This window comes from Carassius auratus, chromosome 6 (assembly GCF_003368295.1).
Source record: "Carassius auratus strain Wakin chromosome 6, ASM336829v1, whole genome shotgun sequence".
Classification (NCBI taxonomy): domain Eukaryota; kingdom Metazoa; phylum Chordata; class Actinopteri; order Cypriniformes; family Cyprinidae; genus Carassius; species Carassius auratus.
In genome coordinates this window covers 4362158-4387453 of record NC_039248.1, presented here as the reverse complement: position 1 = coordinate 4387453, position 25296 = coordinate 4362158, and the positions used below count along the sequence as shown (strand labels likewise).

Here is a 25296-nt window from a genome sequence, read left to right as displayed (position 1 = left end):
TAACTGTCTGGTTCAGCTCAGCTTCTAAATCTGTTCCCAAACCCTCCCATCTATTCAAGAACTGTACTTATCCAGAGTGAGCAAAAGGGCTGTTAAAATCACTCTGGACCCCTCACATCCAGGGCACTTCCTCTTTGAACTGTTGCCATCTGGTCGATGCTACAGAGCTCTGAACACCAGAACGACCAGACAAAATCCATCTAATGAACAACTGAAAAAAACTGTGGAACACACTACACTATTTATATTTATATATACATACACTTATTTATCTAACACACATACTTAGCGTACACTTAATTTTTTTGCACATAATATACCTGTACATACATTGTCAATTTTTTTATATATTTTTTTTTATTCCATTTTGTGTTTTTTTGTTTTGTCACTGTCATTATGTTGCACTGTGGAGCTTCTGTCATGAAAACAAATACCTCGTATGTGTGACCATACCTGGCAATAAAGCTCATTCTGATTCTGATAACGGCGATAGAATAGTTTTGGAGTTTTTATGGTGTTTCTGGCTCTGACATTGTTGTCGTTTTAATTCTTACGATTTGAATCCGGTGTCAAAAACACCTTTTGGCCTGCTCAGAAGACCTGGTGATTAATGGCACAGGAGTTTTACACAAAGGCCATGCGACCTAAAAAAAAAAACTTGAATTCAAATGGAAAATAAATTATTTATCTTACCTCTATGGTGGATATTATTTTCTCTTTACTGCAAAACTCACTTAATTTTGATATTTTTCCATAAAACAAGGCTTAGTATCTTATGTAATTTTAATTCTTAAGTGTATCTCGAATTAATAATGGTTAGATATATATCTGTTACCAATTCCCATTAATAATGGGACAACCAATTAATAATAATTAACAACCATGATTAATAATGTGAGAGAATATGAAGCTGATAGTCTTTGCTGTGAATGACTGAACTAATCTGCCCTCTGCTGGAGAATGCATGTGAACAGATCACAAACATGGATATGGCATGGATATGCTTTATTTTCAGGCTTGTGCCTAAATAATCTTGAAAACAAGTCAGTGAATCAAGTCAGATTTCACAGTGACATAAATAAAAAAGGGTTAGAAAGCAATTAATTCTAAATGTGTTTCAACCACTAGTGCAGCACTCCATGAGGGTTCACAATCATTTCTAAAAGTGTGTGACTCTTAAGATGCTTGAACATTGATGGTCTTGAATCCGTGCAGGATGGTGGGAGGATTCTCCAACACTAAATTAGCAGAAAGCATCTTGGCCCCCGCCATCCTGGGAGTGAAACTGACGGGCTTCTTTGTGGTTTCTCGGGGTTGAATTGTAATCCTGAAATATAAAACATAGGACATTTAGAGTTTGATGTGTATATCATAGTGCTAAGTCACACGGCTTTCTCCGATATGCCTATGATTACAGAAGTGCTTCAGAAATGCTGACTAACAAGAGTTTCCTGACACTTCTAATGGACACTGTGGCAGTGAAACTGATGTTAAAGATAATCATGTCAAAAATCTCAGAAACAACCCCTCCCACTGACTGAAAACTGTATGAGCTCGACTGTTCGAGGCCCGTCAGAATCACTCATCAGCCATGTGAACTAAAACGATCATGACACGCATAGCTTCTTTCATAATAACCACTGTTACTACTGTACAATTAAAATAAATGTATATGGGATCTATTTTAAACAGTGCAAGATTCTTTATTTTGTTAATTACTTTTTTAATGACTGTGATCGGTAATGTGGATTTACTATAGTAAAAAACTGGATTTACTATGGTACTTTCATTGCTATAGAATTATGTTCACTATAGTAAATTCTGGCACTTGGGAACTTAAATAACTCTTATTTTCTACTAGAGAAATGTAAGGGGGAAGAAATTGATTAAATGAAAGGGTACTGTGTGTCATTTTTGGATGTTAAAATAATTTATCTTATACAAACTAATGATGCAGATACATTTGAAATTTGATACTTCTGTTACACTGTAACCAGGGGTGCCATAAGGGGGGGTTAAGTGCCAGACAATTCCCCCCAAGAGGGAAACATGATTTCTTCAGAGGGGGGCATCCCCCACACCAGCACAGGAAAGTGATGGTCCGAGTGTATATGATGTCCAAGGGGCCCAGAAACCATAGTGTGCCTCTGACTGTGATACTTTCTAACTAATGTTCTGTTTATTTGAGCATTCCGATCAGCCTGATGCATTGTATCAACCAATGGTGTGCATTTAGGGGCGGGGTTATCTGACTAAAAGGGAAGTGTTTGGGAAAACGTGTTACCTCATTTGAGCCTTCTCCTCCAAGAGTCCTGAACCAGATACGGTCAGTTCTCCGCTCACTGCAACGTTGAATGGGTTTGTGAAGACCACTGTGGCCACTTGTGGTGTGTTAATGATGACAGAGACCTCATTCTGAATCTGGAATAAAAAACGAATTGTTTTAAATTCCTGTTTGTCATGCGTTAATGCATTATATATTATCAAGGTGTAACAATGAAGAGAAAAGTATTATAATAATAAATTATAACTGTGGTCACAATTATTAATGAGATCAGATAATGCATTATAAGGTGTTACCAAAGTCTCTCCCACATAATATCTATGATTGCATGTCTTTAAGTAGATATTTTAATAAAACAAATTAATTTTCAATGGTTTCATTTAGTCACGAATCAACATCTTGTTTTTTTTTTTACAAAGGGCGTCAAGGGTAGAGGAGTTCATGTTTCTTTTGAAGCTAGTATAAATGTCCGTGTTGGGCCAGCATATACCTGTATATTGAGGGAAGGGGTGCGGATGTTGAACTCTTCTGAAGCCAGCACTCTCTCCTGAGTCTTTACATCCTCAATAACCACAGCCAGGTTAACCAGAGAATCCTCTGCAGTCTCCTTCAGCATGTACTCCTTGAAGGAGATCTCGTGTTTTATAGTCACAGCTGGTGGAGTACAAGAAACAGCAATTTAACCACGTTTTTGTGATAAAAAATCATGTGGTCCAGATGGACATTTTTACTTGCAAGTAGAAGAATTTTGTTATGCATGCAATGTAATACTACTCTGCCTACTATTAAATAAACTATATGTAGTATGCATTCTATGATAAATATTTCATGGCAGTATGCTACATTCCGGTCACATGACTAGGGACGTAACGATGCATGCAGAGCCGGTTGAAAATCAATAAAAACAATTCAAGTCAGATGAGATGTTAAATGAATCATAATACAGTTGTGGAGTGGGAACTTAGATAAATGTATTTGTTTTTGGTATTTATGTTTTATGTATTTTTTTTTTTTCCTTGGTGCCTCTTTGTTTACAATGGTAACCAGGGAAATGCTGTATCACAGCTGTTCCAAAAGCGCCATCTGCTGTCAGAGAGTGAATTTATATTCTTATTTAGCCCATGTGCTGTTTTTGTTTTGCACAAATATGTTTAATGTAGTATAGTTTTACAAAGCTAAAGTCAGGCCGTTCTGATTTTGCTTCAAATTTTGAAAACTTCCTTTTCATTTATAATAACATTTAGTAAAAAAATTGTATCATGAAATTAGTATTATGAATCATATAGCATCATGATCGCATTGATTCTTTGTTTTTTAAATTACAATTTTCTGTAAATATTTTGGCAGTCCAATGAAACAGTAAGAGATTGTGATTAACTTTTGATAGGTTTTGGCATGTTTTGCGGATGATGAAGAGACTTCACATTTTAATAATGTGTACAGTGTACATTTGTCAGTGTATAATAGATTTTAACATCAATTTAGATTTAAATCCAATCATCTGAACGTAAAATCAGCACTTTGTCATTTTTATTTGTTTTGTTACCTTACATGGCTTCATTTCTTAAACAGGGAAATTTGTTTCTCAAAATCTTTCATGAAAAATAATCGGAAAAGATTGTGGAGCAAATCATAATATTCCTGTCATATTATCCACTCCTACAGCAGAATAAATGCGTAAAACACATACAGGTTGTGATTTTATTGGTTATAAGTACATTTGAAACTCATTTTAAGCTATTTTTGCAGGACTCTTACTTTCTTTCGGGCCGATCTTCACGTCATCATGAGACTCCCAGAAGCTTCCAGTGGGATTCCGGTTATACTCCTTGTTCTGAGCATTCACATGTTTTTTCAGCAGTTTCTGAGCAGCCTCATTGTTAGTGATTATGACGTTAAAAGAAATGTTTTCTCCCACTACAGGGGCTTTCAGAAGCTGGAGAGAAACTGCAACACCCTTAGAATCTACAAGAAATTACATGTTAGATCATTGTATTTAATCATATTACTTGTTATGAGAAAAGGAGAAACAAATGTTAGAACTCACCCTCCCTTGGCATAGTACGTTCATCACCAAAAGTGTATCCTCGAGCAGCTTAGATGAATAACCGAAAAAAAAAACATTTATTTTTAAATGTTTACTTAAAAATATTCTCAAAATTGATTAGTTGAAATTAAGTTAATTTAACAGTTAGTCATGCAAAAAAAAACATGCATGCTTTTATGTTAAGTGTTTCTTCAAAGTGTTCAAGAATTGTATTTATTTTTTATTAAGTTATAAGCAAAACCAAAATTATTGAAGTGTGTTTTACAAGAAAATACTATTTCAGTATTACTACCTGTACATTTAACCTTTAATTCATTGTTTTAATTGCCATTCCATTGTAATCATGTGAGAAATTTACTGAAGGAAAACAGTGGCAATGTAATCCTACACCAGAAACTTTTCAATGTCTTTAACAACAACCATTCATTTTTATTTTTATTTTTTTGGTGATGCTGATCCTAGTAAAATTAATTACATACTTCAGCTTTAAACATTTGAAGGCTAAAAAAAACTTACCAATACCGCCTGCTGCACGAAATGGTACCATATCTAAATGTGAAAGAAGGAGATTTTGTATAAAATGGTTTTTTAACGTTTTTTTTTTTTTAATCATTCTTTCTCTTACCCTTCTCGGTTTTGTATTCAGACGTGACGTCCTGCATTATCATAGATCCTGGACGTTTGGTGGAGATCAGAGCTCCAACTCTGCGTTTATCGACGCTGGTTGATAATACCGTCCTATCTCTGACAATCATTACACGGACATCTGCGTTCACTTCTGCGTAAACGAATGGCACATCATATTGTGCGTCCACCTTCTGCTCATAAATGGCTTTAACAGCAGCAGGACCACAGCGGAATATTCCTGTGATAGAGTATTGATGTTTAAACATGATTATCATTAAAATACCAGCTCAAAAAAAAAAAATACAAATAAAATGGAGCAACCGAATAGCATGCTATGAAGGCAGCTCACTAGGTCTTAAAACAAAGTCTACAATTAAACTGGCCCACCAGACCAGTACTAACCAGTATAAACCAGTTTATATGAAACTGGCCTTTCCAGCAGTTTTTCTACATGTGTTAGCCTTGTAAAAGTCACTTTTAATGACATACCTGCGCTCCTCTCTTGTGGCGTGGGGTCGAGAACCTGCCATCCGTCATAACCTCGACCCAGATCAGGCCTCTTCATCCAACTCTCCACCCACACATGGAAGTTCCTGAAAAAGAGCAAACACTTTTAGTGATATCCTGAGAAATTATTTTTTCCTTTCCACTGCATTCAGTTCAGGTTTATTTGTACACTGCAGCCTGAAGATGCTTTTACTGAAGTATAAGGAAAAACATTTAAGCACTATAGTTTTTTCTATACTTTTATAAGAAATCTATACTTTTTTTCCAGGAAGGATGCATTAAATTGATCAAAAGTGACAGTAATTTATAATGTTAAAAAAGAGAAATGGTGTTCTTTCCATAAGTTCAAAGTTTCTAAGTAATAAGAAATGTTTCCTGAGCAGTAAATCAGCATACTACAATTATTTCTGAAGTATCATGTGACACTTAAAACTGGAGTAATTCTGAAAATCGTCTGTGGTTAAGCAAGTAACTATGGTTCCCTGAGAATAGGGAACGGGACGCTGCATCCTCTAGAGGGTGCTATGGTAATGCTGTGAGCGTGTCCGGCGTCTGGAGGATGAATTAAATAACAACAACGAACTGGACATTTTCCTATGATGTAAGCAAATGAGTGACTGCGGTCATAAAAGGGCACCTGTAGAACACATCATCCGCTTTATTGTCTGAGGAGACACAGGCATTATACTGAAGCATGGCACAGAGACGCAGTGTCTCGTTCCTTATTCTCAGGGATCCATGGTTACATGTGTAACCTGAGATGTTCCCTTTTGAAAGGGAACTCCATGCTGCATCCTCTAGAGGGCACTATGGGAACATTTTACCAATATCGCCATGCTGAGCGATAAGTTCCTAGGTAACCATTTCCCCAAGTCAGGACTTGAGGAACAGCATCCCTACTAGCAAAACCGCTAGGCTTTACGGCAGACTCAAGCACCAATCATCACAGACTAACTCACCCGCCAGAGTCTGGAGCTCTAAGAGTGGAGGTCTCAGCATAACGCCTCTCTAAATCGAGAGGAGACCTAGCTACACTCAATGCCAGAGGCAGGTAGTTAGGCTCAAATAAAAAGAGCCTGCTACTCACATTACAGCCTAAGCAGAGCTCTGGGAAGTGTAGGCTTCAGCAGAATGACTCTCTTGAACAAGAGGAAGCCTAGCATTCTTAGAGAAACTCATAAGAGTAGAGGCCTCAGCATGATGACTCACTAGAATGAGACGAGACCTGACTACACTCAGTGCTAAAGACAGTTAGTGAGGCTCACAAAAAGAAGAGGAGCCCACCTACCAAAAGTACTGTCTAAGCGGAGCAATGGAGAGTGGAGATTTCAGCAGAATGACTCTCTAAAACAAGAGGAAACCTAACAACACTCAACCCTGGCAGGGGAGCTCTTAGGAGTGGAGGACTTGGCATAAAGACTCTCTAAAAGGAGGAGACCTGGCCTCACTAAGCGTCAAAGGCACTTAATGGGGCTCAATTAAAAGAGCCTACAGTCCTACTACTGCATAGGCGGAGCCAGTTCTGTGGTGTTGTGCAACTCCGCTACCACCTCAGGGGAGAGTCCCTGACCCTGGTCTAGGTCCTTCAGCAAATCAGCCTGGTACGCCCGCATTGTATCGAGGGAGCAGCGGCCTGACCTTCTGCCACGTATGTCCTACCATTCAGGCGATATGTTTTCTTTCAGTGGCCTGGATGGCAGGGCCGGAGCCTTCAACGTAGATGTTACCCCATCTGAGAAATAGCTCGCAAGCGTCTCTTCGATATAGGCATTGATGTATATCTATGCTCTCGCATACTCTTGATGTTAGCATAACTAGTACACTGACATCGATATATGAATATGGTTTATCATTATGAAGATCAGAAAATGACTGGGGCTGGAGGATTATTTCCAGAAAGAAACCACTCATCAAGCTTGCTGTGAGCGGCTTCCTCTGTGTCGTGCTTCCACTGAACATCTAACATAGCAGTAGCACGCTCCATAACCTCCAGCAGCTCCATAAACCTCAAGCAGGCTGTCTGAGAAAGCTATGAAAAATCCTATAGCCAAATCCTAGAAGCCAACAGAGCACTTCCTGCTCGATCTGAAAAAGAGACAGCACTTCTTCCGGCAGTTCACCCTCGTCAGCCCGCGGCGAGTGCGGAAGATTAACCTCACCCTCAAACTCGTCAGCGAACTCCATCTGCGATCCCCATGATCTCAGTCTCCTTGCTGCCTCAGCAGAAGCAGGGCCCCTTGCCGTGGGGTGCAAATGATTGTCCCAATTCCCTCAAAAAAAGGAACAAACGAGACCGGAGCTTCCTCAATGAGAACCGCTCACAACAAATGCACAAAGGATGTTGTGTTCTACAGGTGCCCTTTTATATCCGCAGTCGCTAATTTGCGTACATCATAGGCTTCCGCCTACCAATGTCAAGTTCATTGTCGTTATTTAATTTATGCTTCAGACACCGGCCATGCTGACAGCGTTCCCATAGCACCCTCTAGAAGACGCAGCATGGAGTTCCCTTTCGAAAGGGAATCATCTGTGATCACAGGAATAAAGAACTTTTTTTGCAATATATTCACATAGAAAACAGTTATTTCAAATCATAATAATATTTCAGAATATTACTGTTTTCACTGTAGTTTTGATCAATTAAATGCACCCTTGGTAGGCACAAGAGACTTCTCTCCAAAACATGAAAAATCTTACAGATGCCAACCTAATGTACATCAATGTATGTTTTAGCTCTATATGTACAGAGACATTTTAGCTTTTAAGCGTAACTCACCAGATGCTATCCCTGCTGAAGGACAGTTTTTCCCCCATCTCATTGTAATATTCCTCAATCACCATGTTTCCATTTGTGTCGTGAGCGGAGTTGAAGTTGGTGATGACTCGAGTCGGAATGCCAAGTGCTCTCATTACTATTACACAAACAAATGCATTTAATATTGATAATCAGTAGCACTAATTAAATTACCAATGACCCATTAAAGGAGTACTTCACCCAAATTATTATTTTTTTTATTATTATTTTTGAGCGAATTAACACATTAAAGCACATACACTAACTTTCAAAAATGTGGTGACAGTTAGTCTTGTCACTAAGGCTGCATTCATTTACTCTCAAAATACAGTACAAACAGGAAAATGGTGGAATATTATTAAAATTAAAAATAATTGTTTTGTATTTGAATATATTGTAAAATGCAATTTATTGCTGTGTTCAAAGCATCATTCCTCCAGTCTTCAGTGTCACATGACCCTTCAGAAATCATTCTAATATGATGATTTGATGCTCAAGAAACATTTCAAAACAACACCATTTATGTGAAATCTTAATCTTTTTTTAACATCAGAAATGTCTTCAACTTTAGATCAATTTAATGTGTCCTTGCTGAATAAAAGTATTCATTTCTTTACAAAATAAATCTTACTGACCCCAGACTTTTGGATGTAATGACTGCTATTGTCCCACCTGTACACATGACAGCAGCAAACACCCAGCACTGTCCATATTTCACAGGCCTGAATTGTGTTTCTGCCCACATCCTGAGAATATCTGCACTGCCGGACCACTTTGAAGGGTTGACCCCACCGCTGTAGTCACCTGACCAGTTTCCAGTTATCACCCCTTTATCATCGTTAGAGTTCACCTGTTTAGAAAGACAGAGAGACTATATTAATACATGGAGAGATCGAAAGAGCAGAGAGGAGAGAATGAGAGCAGATCCTCACCATCGCTGAGATCACGCGGCCGATGTAAACCGGATTACTGCGGTTCTGTAGATCTTTACCCATATCTGCTTGATGTTGAGGACTCACCTGCAGCAATTTCATACAGATGTCCAGTATCCCTTTTTCATACTGAAAACACATTTATGCATGACAGGAGTTAAAGTGAAGTCTTTGTTCAGTGCTGAGCTGTCAGTCAATGGTCAAACATCTCACCTGATCAAATGACCAGGGTCTGGAGACGATGTTCCCGGGGCTGCCTTTAAACAGCAGGCCAATATCACTCATGACATATTCAGTCCTCAAATCCTCAGACTGCAGGAACACTGAATCAGCTGCAGAAAAAAATGACAATTTGTTTGTTTTATTGGCGATCTTTGTGTAAAGACAATAAATGAAAGCAATATGTGAAAAGAGGCTATGCATCCCAGATCTAAGTGTGACATCAAAAGCCATGTCCATGTCCAGATTCATAATATACTCAATCTTTTTAAAACGGGAACAACAATTACATTTTTGACACATTAAACAACGATAAGAAGATAAGTCTAACTATCGTTAGGAAGACTACAAAAAAAGAAGATGAAAATGTTGTTTGCCATGTCAGTAAGTAAAAAAATTAAATAAAATCTTTGGTCTTTACCAAGACTTACATTGTTGTCAATTTTAAAATCTTTTAATCATCAATTGCGATCTGATTTAGATCGTGATGACAGTCTGACATGTCCTTCAGCCGCAAAGTTCTTGAATATTACTGTAATGAAATTACTGTACTAGTGAAGAGAGTGAACTTTGAACTGATCTAGATATTTATGATGATCCTTCAATCAAAGTACTTTTGCAGGGACCCGGAAACAGATTTTGGCGTTCTCTGAAGATCTGCATAACGAACTGCATTTGTTCTTTAGTCTTAGAGGGGAGTCCATTGTGCTCTTGGATAAGCGCAACACCTCTTTCTTGCATTTGCATTGTTTGCTCAGGTACCAGGATCTTCATTTAGGAATTAAGAATAACAAAGAAGTTGCCATTGTTGTAAAGTGTCAACCTCAAATCGTGATAACTGCGGGTGGAAGAGAGCGCTGTACAGTCACTCCCCCACCTAAATTTCCTGCAAGGTTCCAATCCTTGGGGTTATAAGTCTGACTTCCTAACCATTAGGCCACAACTGTCCCTACTTCTAGTGGAGAAACAAAGGGGCAGTTATGGCCTAATGGTTAGAGCCATCTGATATCAGAAACAGTCAAAAGCTTATCAGTGAACAAAACCTTTGCTAATATTACAACGCAGACCTTGAAGAACCTGTTGATAAAAAGATACATTCTTTAAGCATACCCTAAATGACAAATTATCTGGATGGTGTTTTGCATTCATTACATACTTCTAATGAGGGGGTGAGAGGTTAACATTTCCAATAAAAAAATGTAACCCCAATAAGGGCCCCCCTAGTGTAGATGTTAATAAAACACAATCTAATTTGTAGAAAAATGTAATTTATTGTTAGCATCCCTTCTAGCCAAAACCCTGAAACTGCCGTAAATTGCTTCAACCTACTTCCGGGTTTCCCCGATACAGGGATGGGGAATTACAAGGTGATGTATTGGATAGGGGTGGGGTTGTATTTGGCATGACTGTGGCTTCGACATCACACTTGGATGTGGGTGGGTTTCCACTGCAGGACGCAGCGAGGCCTACGTGCTCACCTTGGCTCCAGGGGTTGCAGAGAAGTGTGAACTGGCCGAGTAAGTGTGTTTTCACAGTCACACGGGTCTCGACTCTCAGCTGGAGTGTGTAGACACCGATAGAAGCAGTCACAGGGCTGGACAGCGATACTGAAAGAGCACGGGGTCCAGTCGGGTTTGGGACGCTCCTCTCCAGAATTGCGGTCCATTGAGTCGCAGAAGGCTGTCCGAACCTGGAGACCGGGACCTCCACAGCAATCGGACCTGCGGAGAGGAGAGAGGAGTGGGTGTCAGAACAGAGCACAAAAATTGGATTCTGGAAGTAAAATACTATTAGTTTTCACCATAAAGCAATTCATTTTATTTGTATCTTGACTTTTAATGTATTTAGTTTATACCATGGCTATTCATCAGTTATAGGAAATTAACCATAAAAAATCTCACCATTTTAAATAATAATAAATAAAATGTCTACTTAATATATCATATCCGGCCATTTCTTTAAAATAGAAAGCCTACAGCCACTGTAATTTATTGAATATGTGGACATCAAAACATGTAAACTCAGAGCTAAAGTTTAGACTTTTATTTTGAAATTGCAATGGTGCACGTTGCATTCCCAGAATAAGGTAAACCCATAGACAGTAAAAGAAATGGACACAGCGACCCCATTGGAACTCAATTGAGACAAGTGAAGCCCATTTTTAGCGTTTTTTAGCACTTCCGTTTCTGACACGCAGACTCAAACGAAGCTTGACGACGTCAGCAACCTGTCTGACAGATGTAAATCTTCTAGTAGCTGTGCGTGCAAACTGCCATCGTTAATCTTGCAGAGACGGCGAGCTTGAGCGGGGAGTTCTTTGTCGTGAGTGAGCAGGAGTAAGTATTCTGATTAATTATTTTGTATAGTATTTTAAAATGTAACGCCAGTACGCCATATTAAGTTAATTGCCTGTGAGCTTCTCCTCCTGTCTGTACGGTAATGCGACAGAGAGTCGAGTGGTTATGACGCAATCGTTAGCCTATTTTTACAAAAACTGTTTCTACGGGGCCATAATGTAACGTAGAAGGTAATGGAGCCCTTTATACATTGTCGTGTATCTTTAGAAATAAATAATGGACAAACAGAGTTTTAAACGCCTCAGATGTAAAGTTATTCGCTGTCAAAGTGACGCCAAAATGAGTGGGAGTGAGTGGGATGCTAACGCAAGTGAAGTTCTGCTACAAGATGGCAGCCCCCACCCGACTTCAACTTACGGTCGACTTCCTTGCCGCCTGGGTAAACCCACAACAATATGCACAGATGGATTTCGTGTGGAGCAGCATTTACTGCGAACGGAGCCGCTGTGAAATGCACATATGTACACGCATTTAAATAATTTAAGCGCATATATTATAATATATAAACATGTATTGCATAATGCTATTGTGAATTCACAATAGCATTATACTATATTGTGATTTTAAATGGGTTAAATAATATCAATCAGCTTCAGGTATTTTGCCGGTTACTCAATATGCAATTGAGAATTTTTGTTTTAATCAAGTAGCCTACTCCAATAGAATCGAAGAACTGTGACAGAAAAATAAAATAAATAAATAAATAAATAATTTTCAAAGGCAATATTTATATTTAAATTATAACAAACAAAAAAAAAAGACATTTTGAATAAAGGTCATATAAATTACAAAACGCAACAAAATTACTTGCACACTAAAACTAAAATTAAAGTAAAACAGAATATATAATAGTAATAAATGTAAAATATTTGTAAAAAATTATAATAGTTTATCAATAATAAAATGCAAACTACTTTTACAATTGCATGTATTGGAATAAACCTAAATATATTGTTTTATCGTTTCATCTTTAACTTTTCACAGCCATCATAATTTTGTCAAAGTACCACTTTGTTCATATTTCTATAGCAAAAATGTGTAGAAAGTCACTCTGGATCTGACTAATTAATGATTAATGATGAATTTCATCATAATAGAGGGAGGGTGATGTGAGATGAGGTTGCAATTTTTATTCACACACCCACCCACACACAAGCACACAAACATACCTAGAACAATTCGGAAAATAAGTTTTTCCTTCAGTGGATCGAATGGTCGTCCATCATAGTTGATAATCACTGTAAAGGTCTGTCCTCTCCGAAGAACCAGAGTGCTGGAACTCAGACCCTCGGTTCTGTGGCGAGTCTGGTTTTGCACCCGTTGCAGGTCGACAGTTCGAACCTTGAACTCTGTGTAAAAATTAGAAAATGTGATATTATTTCTCAGGGAAGCATTTTGAGAGATATAAAGAGATATATATCGTGTGCATGATTTAGCAAATTGAGGGAAAGAATTAGTCAGTCCTGCCGCACAAATTATAAATCGAGAGAACAGTAAATCGTGCACACGATTTAGCCTACTATTTTTTTCCTGCATTGCATGTGCAGGGCTCCGTAATTTTAACATGATTTAGAATAAACATTTTTCTAAATGATCTGAAAAGTTGTTTTATAAGCAAATGAACAACTTAATTGCACAACTAAAAATATTTAAGTGTTTAAATTAAAAGTTAATCATTTATGATTAGTATAGTAAAATAATCTGAAATCTAAACACATTTCATGCAGTAGTAAAGAAAGGTCTTTATAAAGTCATAAATAGCAAAATAACTCAAATACTATGTTTTTGGTAACAACAAAATTCCTTGCTAGTAAACCAGTAAAAATGCTAATAATAAAAACATAAAGCCTACCGTCCATGATATGCAGCTGTTTGGGGTTTGATGTTTGATTCAGGTTCACAGTTCATTGGGCTTTTATATAGCATCCATCTGCCTCTCCCTTTCCGCTTAAGTCACCAGAACACATTCACTTGAATTCAATACATGCCAAATGTTACAATCAGTAGAACCAACACCTCAAACAATTACGCAATCACACATACATGACCTGTTAAGAGAAGTTTAAACGAAATCACAGCAACATGATGCTTTCCCTGTAATAGTGAAGAGTGTGGGGAGTGATGTGGCCATCAATGAGTCATAGCAACAGCAGTATAACCAGTTACAAATGAATAATTAGTCCAAAGTAGGTGTGACATTACTATAATACAGGACCTCCACCTTCAAAAAAATCACATAAAATTACTGAATGTGCAAATCTGTGGTCAGTATAATCAGTTTCATAACTTCTAACTCAGATTTGAATGTGATTATTGTTATTATGTTACCATATTTGTATTTATCTATATGTGTTTATTATATATGAGTATGTATAGAACATTTCAAACAGCATGTTTGAAATGTTCTATACATTTCAACCTCCCTCCTGAATACATAGAACTGTCGGTGGCCTTCAGTAAAGTGAATGTATATTAATTGCCACCTCATTGTGTCTGTGATTGTGCCATTGACCTACTTCTAGGTACAACACCCCCTAAGGTGAATCAGAAGTAATGAAGCAGTACATCGAGGAAGAGTTAACCAAGGGCTTCATATGACCTTCTACTTCACCTGCGTCTGCTGGGTTCTTCCTTGTGTAGAAGAAAGATGGAGGTCTCCAGCCATGCATTGATTACCAAGGTTTGAATGAGATTACTCTTAAGTTTCGATACCCCCTTGCTATGGTCAACAACTGAGAAATACTACACCAAACTCGATCTTCGCAGTGCTTACAATCTTATCCGCATTAGAGAGGGGGATGAATGGAAGACTGCTTTCTCCACTAGTAACATGGCATTATGACTATTTGGTCCTGGCTTCGGCCTGGTTAGCAGTCCATCAGTATTTCAAGCCTTCATGTATGATGCATTCAGAGACATGCTCAACAAAATGGTCATTATATACATTGACGATATTCTGATCTTTTCAGAAACACATCAGAGCTGTACTCAAACAAATCATCCACCACAAACTATATGATAAAGTGGAGAAGTGTTTCACAGAACTTCCATTACATTCCTGGGGCACATTATTAGTCCTGAAAGAGTCACCATGGATGAAAATAAGGTAAAGTCAGTTCTCAGTTGGTCACAATCATCCACCCTGAAACTCCTTGGTTTCACCAATTTTTACCAACGTTTCATTGGGAACTTTAGTTCTGTTGCCAACCCTTTAACGTCCTTGTTAAAAGGGGAGCTAACCGCCTCAAGTGGCCCAGCACAACCACTCAAGCTTTTGAGCAGCTTAAGCAGTGAATTGTCACCACCCCCATTCTACATCATCTTAACCCTGAACTTCCCTTCATCGTGGAAGTAGATGCTTCTAATACTGGTCTGGGTGCCGTTTTATCTCAAAGGCAAGGTTCACCTCCTAAATTATACCCATGTGCATTATATTTCAGAAAATTAAGCACAGCAGAGAGGAATTATGATGTCAGAAATAAGGAACTCTTAGCCATGAAAGCAGCTTTTGAAGAGTGCCACATTGGTTAGAGGGGTCTACACATTCATGCACAGTGTTGACAGATATAAGAACAAGGAATACCTGAGAAACGCTAAAAGACTCAAACCCAGGCAAGCTCGCTGGTCATTGTTCTTCACTCGTTTCAGTTTTGTAGTCACTTATCAACCTGGTTCCAAGAACACCAAAGCTGATGCTCTATTCAGACATTATGAACCCGACCAATCTCCACAACTTCCGGAAACCGTTTTGTCCCCTGACGTCATTGTTGCTCCCATCTAGTGGAATATCATTACTGAAATTGAACATGCCAGTGCCCACTCCAAAGTGTCAGGTGAATGCCCCCCCAAAAAGATCATTGTTCCTGAAATCCTCCGTAATCAACATCATTCACCATCCATCTCCTGCAAAAACGCTTTTGGTGGCCCTCCTTATCTAAAGATACCATCACGTTTGTCCACCAATGTGAAACCTGCAATATTAAAAAAAACAATTGCATCAACTACCAGCCAGCCTGCTCCAACCACTACCGATTCCACAACGTCCCTGGTCACATTATCATCCTCAATCAAATGATCAAACCGAAATTTCCTTCAGTCTTACAGTCAACATCAGAACAATTGGACCTGATTTTGGCAAAGTATGCTCAGAATTCAATTCAGAAACCCTCTACTGGTCTGACTCCCTTTAAGTGCATCCTTGGATTCCTACCACCCCTCTTCCCCTGGTCTGGAGAACCCACTAATGTCCAGGCAGTCAATGACCGGTTACTCAGAAGAGAGAACAGGCTGATCATGATTGCCGTCCTGCTCCAGAGTACAGTCCTGGTCAGTGGGTGTGGCTATCCACTAAAGTCTTACATCTTCGGCTGCCATGCAAGAAACTCAGAACTAGATACATGGGTACATTTAAAATTATTAGAAAAATCACACCTGTTTCTTTCCGCCTTGTCCTGCCCAATCATTATTATATTTCTCCAATTGTACTTTCCATGTATCACTACTGAAACCAGCAGGTGGTCCAAATGAGGAGGGAGAGGAGGTGTCCGGTGACCAGGGTCCTCTGCCCATCATTGTAGATACTGGTAAAATGTATAGCTGCTTCTTCAGCTTTTGCCTGGTCGGCAGGTAACACAAGCAACATGCCCGTGGACTGCACGTCGACACAGAAGTATAAATGAAAACCGATGCACAGCCTACGGCATATGTCCGACACAGAAGTATAAATTCACCTTCAGCCCAGCTGTAGCCCATCAGCTAGTCTACATAAACAGTATGTTTCTTCCATCTCATTGCGAAGTATTGTATTACTGCTGTTTGCATTTCTGAGTGTTTTTCTGTTTTGCCTGCCTCTTGTGACCCTGTCTGTACCTCGTTTATGATTCTTTGCAGCCTGCCTTTTGGATTATCTTTCTTGTGTCAGAGTTGTGATTCATTGCTGCCTGCCCCGACTTTTAGCCTGTTTACTGACAACGAGTGTGTTTACCCTCTGTCACTCTGTTTGCTGGTGTGTGACCATTGCCTGTTTGACCACGATTTTATGGCCTGCTTATGGATCCCACTCTGACTGATGCTTCGTTAGAGTTTTCATAAGACAAAAAGGGCTATTGAATTGGTTTTAGAACAACTTTGATATGTATATATATATATATATATATATATACTTTTTGGTTGGTTTTGCATTACAGTAGGGCAATGGTGAAATTTTGAAATTTTTCAAATTGATTTTTTTATTTTTTATTTTAATGGTTCTTAAACATTTCCTCAATTTTTTTAAAAAAAATGTTCTTAATGCAAAATGAATGCGACTAATGCAATGCAGTCTTTCTTTTCTGAGGTAAAGTACAGAATGCTCTTATCAGGTTTCATGCGATTCATAGATGACTAATAATGTTACTGTTATTTCAGTGCATTAATAACATACATTAAATAAAGACTAAATAGTCCGGATTTACAAAGCACAGCATCATGATGCAGTCACGGAAAGGTTTGAGATCACACACACTCACTCATACCAGTGTGAGCGAATATTAAATAAATCATGACAGATATAAGAGATCACTGTGTGCAGAAGGTGCAGTGCTTTCGGGCCTGGTTGGGTGACACCCAGGTCACTCCTGTGCTCTTCCTATTTTGCATAGAGATATAACTATGACACACTCATTCAGTAGGAGGATTACAAAATACTGTATTTTCCAAATTACAGCATCTGCATATATTAGGAAATACATTAATGGTATTTAGTCAAGTCAAGTCTGCTTTATTGTAAATTCTTCCACATGTACAGTAAATACATACAGAGAATCGAAATTGCTTTACTCTCAGACATGTAGAGTAGAGCCTAAAAATCAAATATAAAATGTAGATACGACTATACAATAAGGGCATGTAAAAAAGACATAATAAAATTAAAAATTAAATTAAAGCAGCGCAAGGCACATAAGCAGACCAATTTCGGGAGCGAGTTTAGCTTCCTGACAGCCTGATGGATGAAGCTGTCCTTCAGTCTGCTGGTCCTGGCCTGGAGACTCCGCAGTCTCCTCCCTGATGGCAGCAGACTGAAGAAGTTGTGTGACGGGTGAGTGGGATCACCTGCAATGCAGAGGGCTTTTCGAGTCAGACAGGTTCCGTAAATGTCCTGGAGGGAGGGGAGAGAGACACCAATGATCTTCTCAACTGCTCTCACTATGCATTCCAGAGTCTTTCGGCAGGATGTGTTGCAGGCACCATACCACACAGTGATGCAGCTCGTCATTGTGCATCTGTAGAAGGTGTACATGATGGGGGGCGGGGCTCTGGCTCTTCTCAGTTTGCGGAGGAAGTAAAGACGCTGCTGTGATTTCTTGGCCAGTGCTGCTGTGCTTTCAGTCCAGGAGAGGTCCTCTGTGATGTGCACACCCAGGAACTTGGTGCTGCTCACTCTCTCCACAGTCGCACCGTTGATTATCAGAGGAACATGCTGAGTGTGCGCTCTCCTTAAATCAACAACAATCTCCTTCGTCTTCTCCACATTAAGAGACAGATTGTTGTCACTGCACCATCCGGCCAGCCGGCTCACCTCGCTCCTGTAGTTTGTCTCATCTTTGTTGCTAATGAGACCCACCACACTCGTGTCATCCGCAAACTTAATGAAGAGGTTGGAGTTGTGTGATGGTGTGCAGTCATGGGTCAGCAGAGTGAAGAGGAGGGGGCTCAGCACACATCCTTGGGGGGCCCCAGTTTTCAGTGTGATGGTGCTGGATGTGTTGCTGCCGACCCGTACTGCCTGAGGTCTTTCAGTCGGAAAGTCCAACAGCCAGTTGCACAGCAAAGTGTTGAGACCCAGCTAGACCAGTTTGTAAATGAGCTGTTGAAGGATGATTGTGTTGAATGCTGAACTGAAGTCTATGAACAGCATTCTGACATATGAGTCCTTTTTTTCCAGATGTGTGAGTGCTGAGTGGATGGCAGTGGCAATGGCATCATTGGTCGACCGGTTGGACCAATATGCAAACTGGAAGGGGTCCAGGGAGGGAGAGCGGGCAGACTTGATGTGGTGAATGACTAGCCATTCAAAGCACTTCATGAGGAAGGGAGTAAGTGCAACAGGACGGTAGTCATTGAAGCAGGATGGAGATGACTTCTTTGGAACTGAAATGAAAGTGGTAGTTTTGATACATGTGGGAACAACAGCAAAGTGAGATGTTGAAAATGTCTGTGAAGACATCATTGAGTTCTGCTGCACAGTCTCTCAGTAAATGCCCAGGGAAGTTGTCAGGACCAAGAGCTTTGCAAGCATTGATCCTGCTGAAGGATTTCCTCACGCTGTCAGGGGTCAGCATCATCACCTGGTCGCCGGGAGGAGGTGGAGTCTTCTGTGCAGTGGTGCTGTTTTGTTGCTCAAAGCAAGCAAAGAAGGTGTTCAGCTCGTTCAGCAGAGAGATGTTGTTGTCTCAGGTCCGTGGTGGGGGCTTGTAGTCCGTAATGGTCTGTATCCTCTGCCACAGGCTCCTAGTGTCTCTGCTGTCACTGAATTGATGGGCTATCCTCCTGGAGTGCTTGCTCTAAACCTCTCTGATGTCGCGGGACAGGTTGGCCCTGGCTGTTCTCAGGCCACCAGCTCTGAAGGTAGCGTTCCATGTCTTCAGGAGTCTGTAGACCTCCCCTGTCATCCATGGCTTCTGATTGGCCTGGACAGTGATGATTTTTGTGACTGTTACATCATCAATACACTTGTTGATGTAGGCAGTGACAGTCTCTGAGTACTCGTGGAGGTCAGTGGAGTTATTGTATGTGGCAGCCTGCTTAAACATGTCCCAGTCAGTTGTGTCGAAGCAGTCTTGAAGAACCTCTGATTATCCTTCTGGCCACACTTGAATCCGTTTTTGAACTGGTTTGGTGACTTTAATGATTGGTCTCTATGCAGGCATTAGCATGACTTAATTTAGTGCTTGTCCCCGTTGCTGTTGATGTTGTTTGAATTGAATGTAGTCCAGTTTATTGTCCAACGAGCATACGTTAGCCAGTACGATGGTGGGGATAGATGACTTGTGTGGGTTAACCGTTTTCCTAGCCTGGATACCTCCGCGCTTCCCCCTCTTCTGCTTCCTCTCACACTGCTTGTGGCGCCTCCGCTGTGGGCGAGATGCAGTAGTGGGGGTCGGTGATGGTGTAGGCCTCCGTAGCAGACCGAGATCCTGCAGCTGTTCCGCATGCGCAGAGTTTAATGACCTCTCTTGAACTTGTGACATACTGTAGTGAGGGGGGACTCTCAGGTCAAAAGTATTGGTAAGCTATTATTTATCATAATAGTTATTGTTCTTGGTGTGAACTGACTTTAAGAGTGCCAACCAAGCTACTGTATCTGCATTTACTGTTGTTACAAATTAAGGTAGTGCTAAACGTAAAACAAAGTGCAAGAGGATGATCTGGAATAAATAAGGAGTTTACTGAGGACGAAGGAGAATACAGACAAAACACTAGATTACATTCAGCATATACACATTTAGGTTGGGTTACAAACATCTACATTCAAACATACCAACAATCACGGACGAGGGAGAACTCAACAGAATGGGTATTTAAACAATCAGGAGGTGATGAGGGAACTAGAAACATGTGGGAAGAATCAATTAACCAAAACTAGGAGGAAGGTGACCAAAAAAGGAAACAGAAAGTTCATAAACGTGACAACTGTATTACCTTTTTGTTTTTTTTACATTGCCTAGCTCTCTGTCCATGGGCAGCTAAAATTAATCAATAACACAAACTAAACAATACAAAATCATATTTTCAAAATCATGCATCAAATCATAATATTTATTAAGTTTAACAGATGTTTGTCAGTGCTAAATATTCCTAATTTATCTGTAATATAAATAAAATGCTAAAATTGGTGTTTATACAGTGATACTGTCATTCAGTGGATGGAAGAAGTGTGGTATAACACAGAATTTGCATTACACCAATGACAGAAACATTACCCTGAATGACAAAACTTCTACTTTGATGTCTGCTTTAATTAATTATAAACATGTATTTATAATTATTATGTGTTCTGAAGATGTTTTCATTAAACATACTTCACATAATTCTTTTTTTTACGGCCATATCTTTAATGGGGGAATCAGGTGTGGTTTGATTTCAGCTGCCACCTTTTATCCTACACACAATCATTTCAGTGATATTTGCAACTTCCAAAAGGGTCAGTCAGTTTACAGACTGTTCAAGCAAATAATCTAGGTTATTAATTAAGGGTCGGTTACAAGTTTGAGGCCCTTCCCAAAAAAAAAACAATGTTTCTGAAATGACTCACAATTCACAAAGCCATTGATGCTTTCAACAAACTGAGGTGTATTATAAAGGCCTTGTTAAACAGTAAATCAACAGACCTATAGTGTACAAAAGCACTCTTACTCTTGACAGATGAGGCTGCTAAGCAAATATAAAAGACAGAAAGACTCTCAAAAATGATGTTTCTACCAAAACCAGATGTAGAATGCTTCACATAAAAGCCTGGTTTTGGGAATTCAGGATTCCCCACATCAGCGCGCCAAACAGTGGGAACGGGTCTTTCTTGGGCTTCGGGATGATGCCTTTTTTCACGGCCAGACGAGACAAAGCAAAGAGAATCCTGGACAGCAGGTACATGTTTATCTGGGAAACAGAAATTAAAATAACAGATCAAATAACAGATATTACAGTACCAGTGAAACGCTGATGATTTAAATTATTATTTATCACTTATAAGGATCATTAACATCCCTATTTCTTATTATTAATAAGGTGTAGAATATAAGTATATGCATATGTAAGCAATGTAATAATTGCTGTTATAATGTCCATGTCTGAAATGAGTCATACTGACATGAGAAGATATATATATATATATATATATATATATATATATATATATATATATATATATATATATATATATATATATATATATATATATATATATATATATATTATACACACACACACACACACTGTGTAATTCACACCCTGTTCGCACATGAATGACAGATGTTGATGATTGCACTTTGAACAGAGTAAAGCTAAGTCTAACTTAAACTGCCTCTTTGTTATAAGTGAAAGGTAATTAATTGACAGAATTGATTAATTGAAGTCGCTGTAGACTAAAGGTCGATTTTTTATGCTATGAAAGTGCCTATTGTAATTTTGCTGGTTTTATTTGCAGCAAGTATTGCTGTTTTGTCCCCACCAATGACAACATCAAACCTACGCCCTTGATATTATCAGTGTTGAGAACAGTTATGCTGCTTAACACTTTTGTGAAAACTGAGACACTTTGCAGTTCAGATAGTTTAAAAGAGAAAGTAAATGTAATGCTACAAATTATTTACATTTAAAAGAAATGAAGTTCTTTTGAACCTTCTATTCATCAAAGAATCCTGAAAAATAGAAATGCATCACGGTTTCCACAAAAATATTGTTAAAAATACTGTTTTAAACATTGATGATAGTCAGAAATGTTTCTTGAGCAGTAAATCAGTATATTAGAATGATTTCTGAAGATCATGTGACACTGAAGACTGGAGGAATGATGCTGAAAATACAGATGAGATTTTTTTGCATCAATTACATTTAAAAAATCATTTGACCACTAGTATACTATATATATGCAGTTTACAGTGCCCTCAAAAATGATTAGAACACCCAACATTTATGAATGTCTTTGCAGCACACAAACATATAAAAGCAAGTACCAGATTAAAATATTTTCAAATAAAACATTTCACTAAAAACAAGTTATTAAATGATAAATCCAATAATCCTCTAACTGTTGATGTTGTTATATTCTACACAGGCAGCGAGAAAGGAGTGCGACTAGCCTGCAGGCCTTTATACGTGAACACAAAGCAGATCAGATTCCTGGAGAGAGTGTGTGTGGCCTGAGCGATCGCCCTGAACTTCTCTCTAGACTGACCATGATGTGCAGATAAAGCAAAGATTAGATTTTATTTATCAACTCATCATGTATATATGATTACTCGATGTGATTATCTCATACGCATGAGTACACTGACAATGCACTGCAAAATAAACAAAATGACAAAGTTGCACTGATATATATAAATCCTAAATAATATGGAAATCATATAATAACGTGTTGTTTGCAAAATTAGAACCTTTTCATATAATTACAGATTTGCAGTGAATCGAATATCTAAAACTAGCAATATGCAAACATATTACTTTAAGTTTAAGAATTATAAAGCACATAAAGGAGGGGAAAATCAATTTAAGAAAGATGAAATACAATTAAAAGTGCTGCATGTCCATAGTAAACATTCAATCAATTTATTACCAAACAAGCATAAAAACGTTGTTTAAAGGTCATTCAAAATCACACAGCTCCATTCCTGAAGGCTTTGACGACTGCCAGCGCAGTTTTATATCTGTGTTGTTGCAGGAGATTGTTGACTGTGTATAATAAGGTTTTGAAGACTGCCATGACTCTCCTTTAATACGGACGCCTCACATTGAATCACACGCGGACACATTCCTGCACACAATGTCTCCGCTACAAACCGCGACAATTATATGAGATATTATAACTTTTATTATCTTAAATAATCAGTGTCCTCGTATGATTATTAAAGTCTTAATCTGAGAAGGAGTTTATGAGGTTTTGCGTTCATATCTCCAGCCGTCATTACTGGTGTTCAGCACGAGAGGGCGCTGCTGCGCTGCTACTGTTTGTTCAGTCACATGATCTGGCGTTCATCACACTCAAGAACAAAATATTGACAATCGCTTTGTTTTGAAAATGTATTATTTGGTAGCTTAGAGAACAGCAAAGAAAAGCATAGTCACATTTATATGATATTACACACACACACACACATATATATGTGCTTCTCAATGAATTAGAATATTGTGAAAAAGTTAATTCATTTTAGTAATTCAACACAAATTGTGAAACTTGTGTATTAAATAAATTTAAGTAGTTTAAGTCTTTGGTTCTTTTACATTTAACAAAAACCCACCAATTCACTATCTCAACAAATTAGAATACTTCATAAGACCAATAAAAACATTTTAAGTGAATTGTTGGCCTTCTGGAAGGTATGTTAATTCACTGTACATGTACTCAATTCTTGGTAGGGGCTCCTTTGCTTTAATTTTACTCAATTCAGCGTGGCATGGAGGTGATCAGTTTGTGGCTCTGCTGAGGTGGCGTGGAAGCCCAGGTTTCTCTGACAGTGGTCTTCAGCTCATCTGTGTTGTTTGGTCTCTTCTTTCTCATTTTCCTCTTGACAATAACTCACAGATTCTCTCTGGGGTTCAGGTCTGGAGTGTTTGCTGGACAGTCAAGCACACCAACATCATGGTCATTTAACCAATTTTTGGTGCTTTTGGCAGTGTGGACAGGTGCCAAATCCTGGAAAAAGAAATCAACATCTTCAAAAAGCTGGTCAGCAGAAGGAAGCATGAAGTGCTCCAAGATTTCTTGGTAAACTGGTGCAGTGACTTTGGTTTTCAAAAAACACAATGGACCAACACCAGCAGATGACATTGACCCCAAATCATCACAGATTGTGGAAACTTAACACTGGACTTCAAGAAACTTGCGTTATGAGCTTCTCCACCCTTCCTCTAGACTCTAGGACCATGGTTTCCAAATGAAATACAAAACTTGCTCTTATCTGAAAAGATGACTTTGGACCACTGGGCAATAGTCCAGTTCTTCTTCTCCTTAGCCCAGGTAAGACGCCTCTGATGTTGTCTGTGGTTCAGCAAATTCCTTGACACGTCTGTATGCCTTGACCCCAGCCTCCGTCCATTCCTTGTGAAGTTCACTCAAATTCTTGAATAGTTTTTGCTTGACAATCCTCATAAGGTTGCGGTTCACTTGGTTGGTTTTGCATCTTTTTCTTCCACACTTTTTCCTTCCACTCAACTTTGTGTTAACATGCTTGGATACAGCACTCTGTGAACAGCCAGCTTCTTTGACAATGTATGTTTGTGGCCTACCCTCCTTGTGAAGGGTGTCAATGATTGTCTTCCCCATGATTGTGTAGCCTAGTGAACCAAACTGAGATATCATTCTGAAGGCTCAGGAAACCTTTGCAGATGTTTTGAGTTGATTAGCTGATTGGCATGTTACCATATTCTTATTTGCTGAATGGTGGGTTTTTATTAAATGTGCGCCAAAATCATCACAATTAAAATAACCAAAGACTTAGACTACTTCAGTCTGTGTGCATTTAATTTATTTAATACACGAGTTTCACAATCTGAGTTGAATAACTGAAATAAATTATTTTTTCACGACATTCTAATTTATTGTGAAACAACTCATTTTTTTTATTATTTTTTTTTTCTTTTAGGAAGGAAATTGAATTAAAGTTCTTCCACACTGACTCAGTCAATCATATCTCTTTGAACCTTCATTGTCATGATATAACAGAAAAGGCCCCTGTCCGGACTGTTGGTATATAATTAGACACACACAATTTCCTACAATATCATTATATGTTTAAACATTGAGATTTGTACTAATGGACATTTAGAAGGAGGTG

The 25296-nt window shown here is 38.7% G+C and overlaps 1 protein-coding gene across 1 annotated transcript; it reads right to left on the bottom strand.

Annotated features, from left to right (window-relative positions):
• Positions 1-1001: 1001 nt before the first annotated feature.
• Positions 1002-13638, bottom strand: LOC113088174 (protein-glutamine gamma-glutamyltransferase 5). The gene is made up of 15 exons (XM_026255699.1): positions 13620-13638; positions 12937-13116; positions 10889-11131; positions 9405-9523; positions 9192-9320; positions 8932-9109; positions 8242-8377; positions 5448-5551; positions 4957-5196; positions 4848-4880; positions 4332-4379; positions 4043-4249; positions 2775-2938; positions 2285-2421; positions 1002-1327 (listed from the first exon to the last, which is right to left on the bottom strand). The coding sequence occupies exons 1-15, from the start codon at positions 13624-13626 to the stop codon at positions 1177-1179; spliced, it is 2076 nt and encodes a 691-aa protein (XP_026111484.1). The 5' UTR covers positions 13627-13638; the 3' UTR covers positions 1002-1176.
• Positions 13639-25296: the final 11658 nt, after the last annotated feature.

Coding starts and splice junctions, on each gene's coding strand:
- LOC113088174 (XM_026255699.1), bottom strand. Junction 5,197..5,447: donor GCCACAAGAGAGGAGCGCAG/GTATGTCATTAA, acceptor ACTCTATCACAG/GAATATTCCGCTGTGGTCCT. Junction 1,328..2,284: donor GAGGAGAAGGCTCAAATGAG/GTAACACGTTTT, acceptor TTTATATTTCAG/GATTACAATTCAACCCCGAG.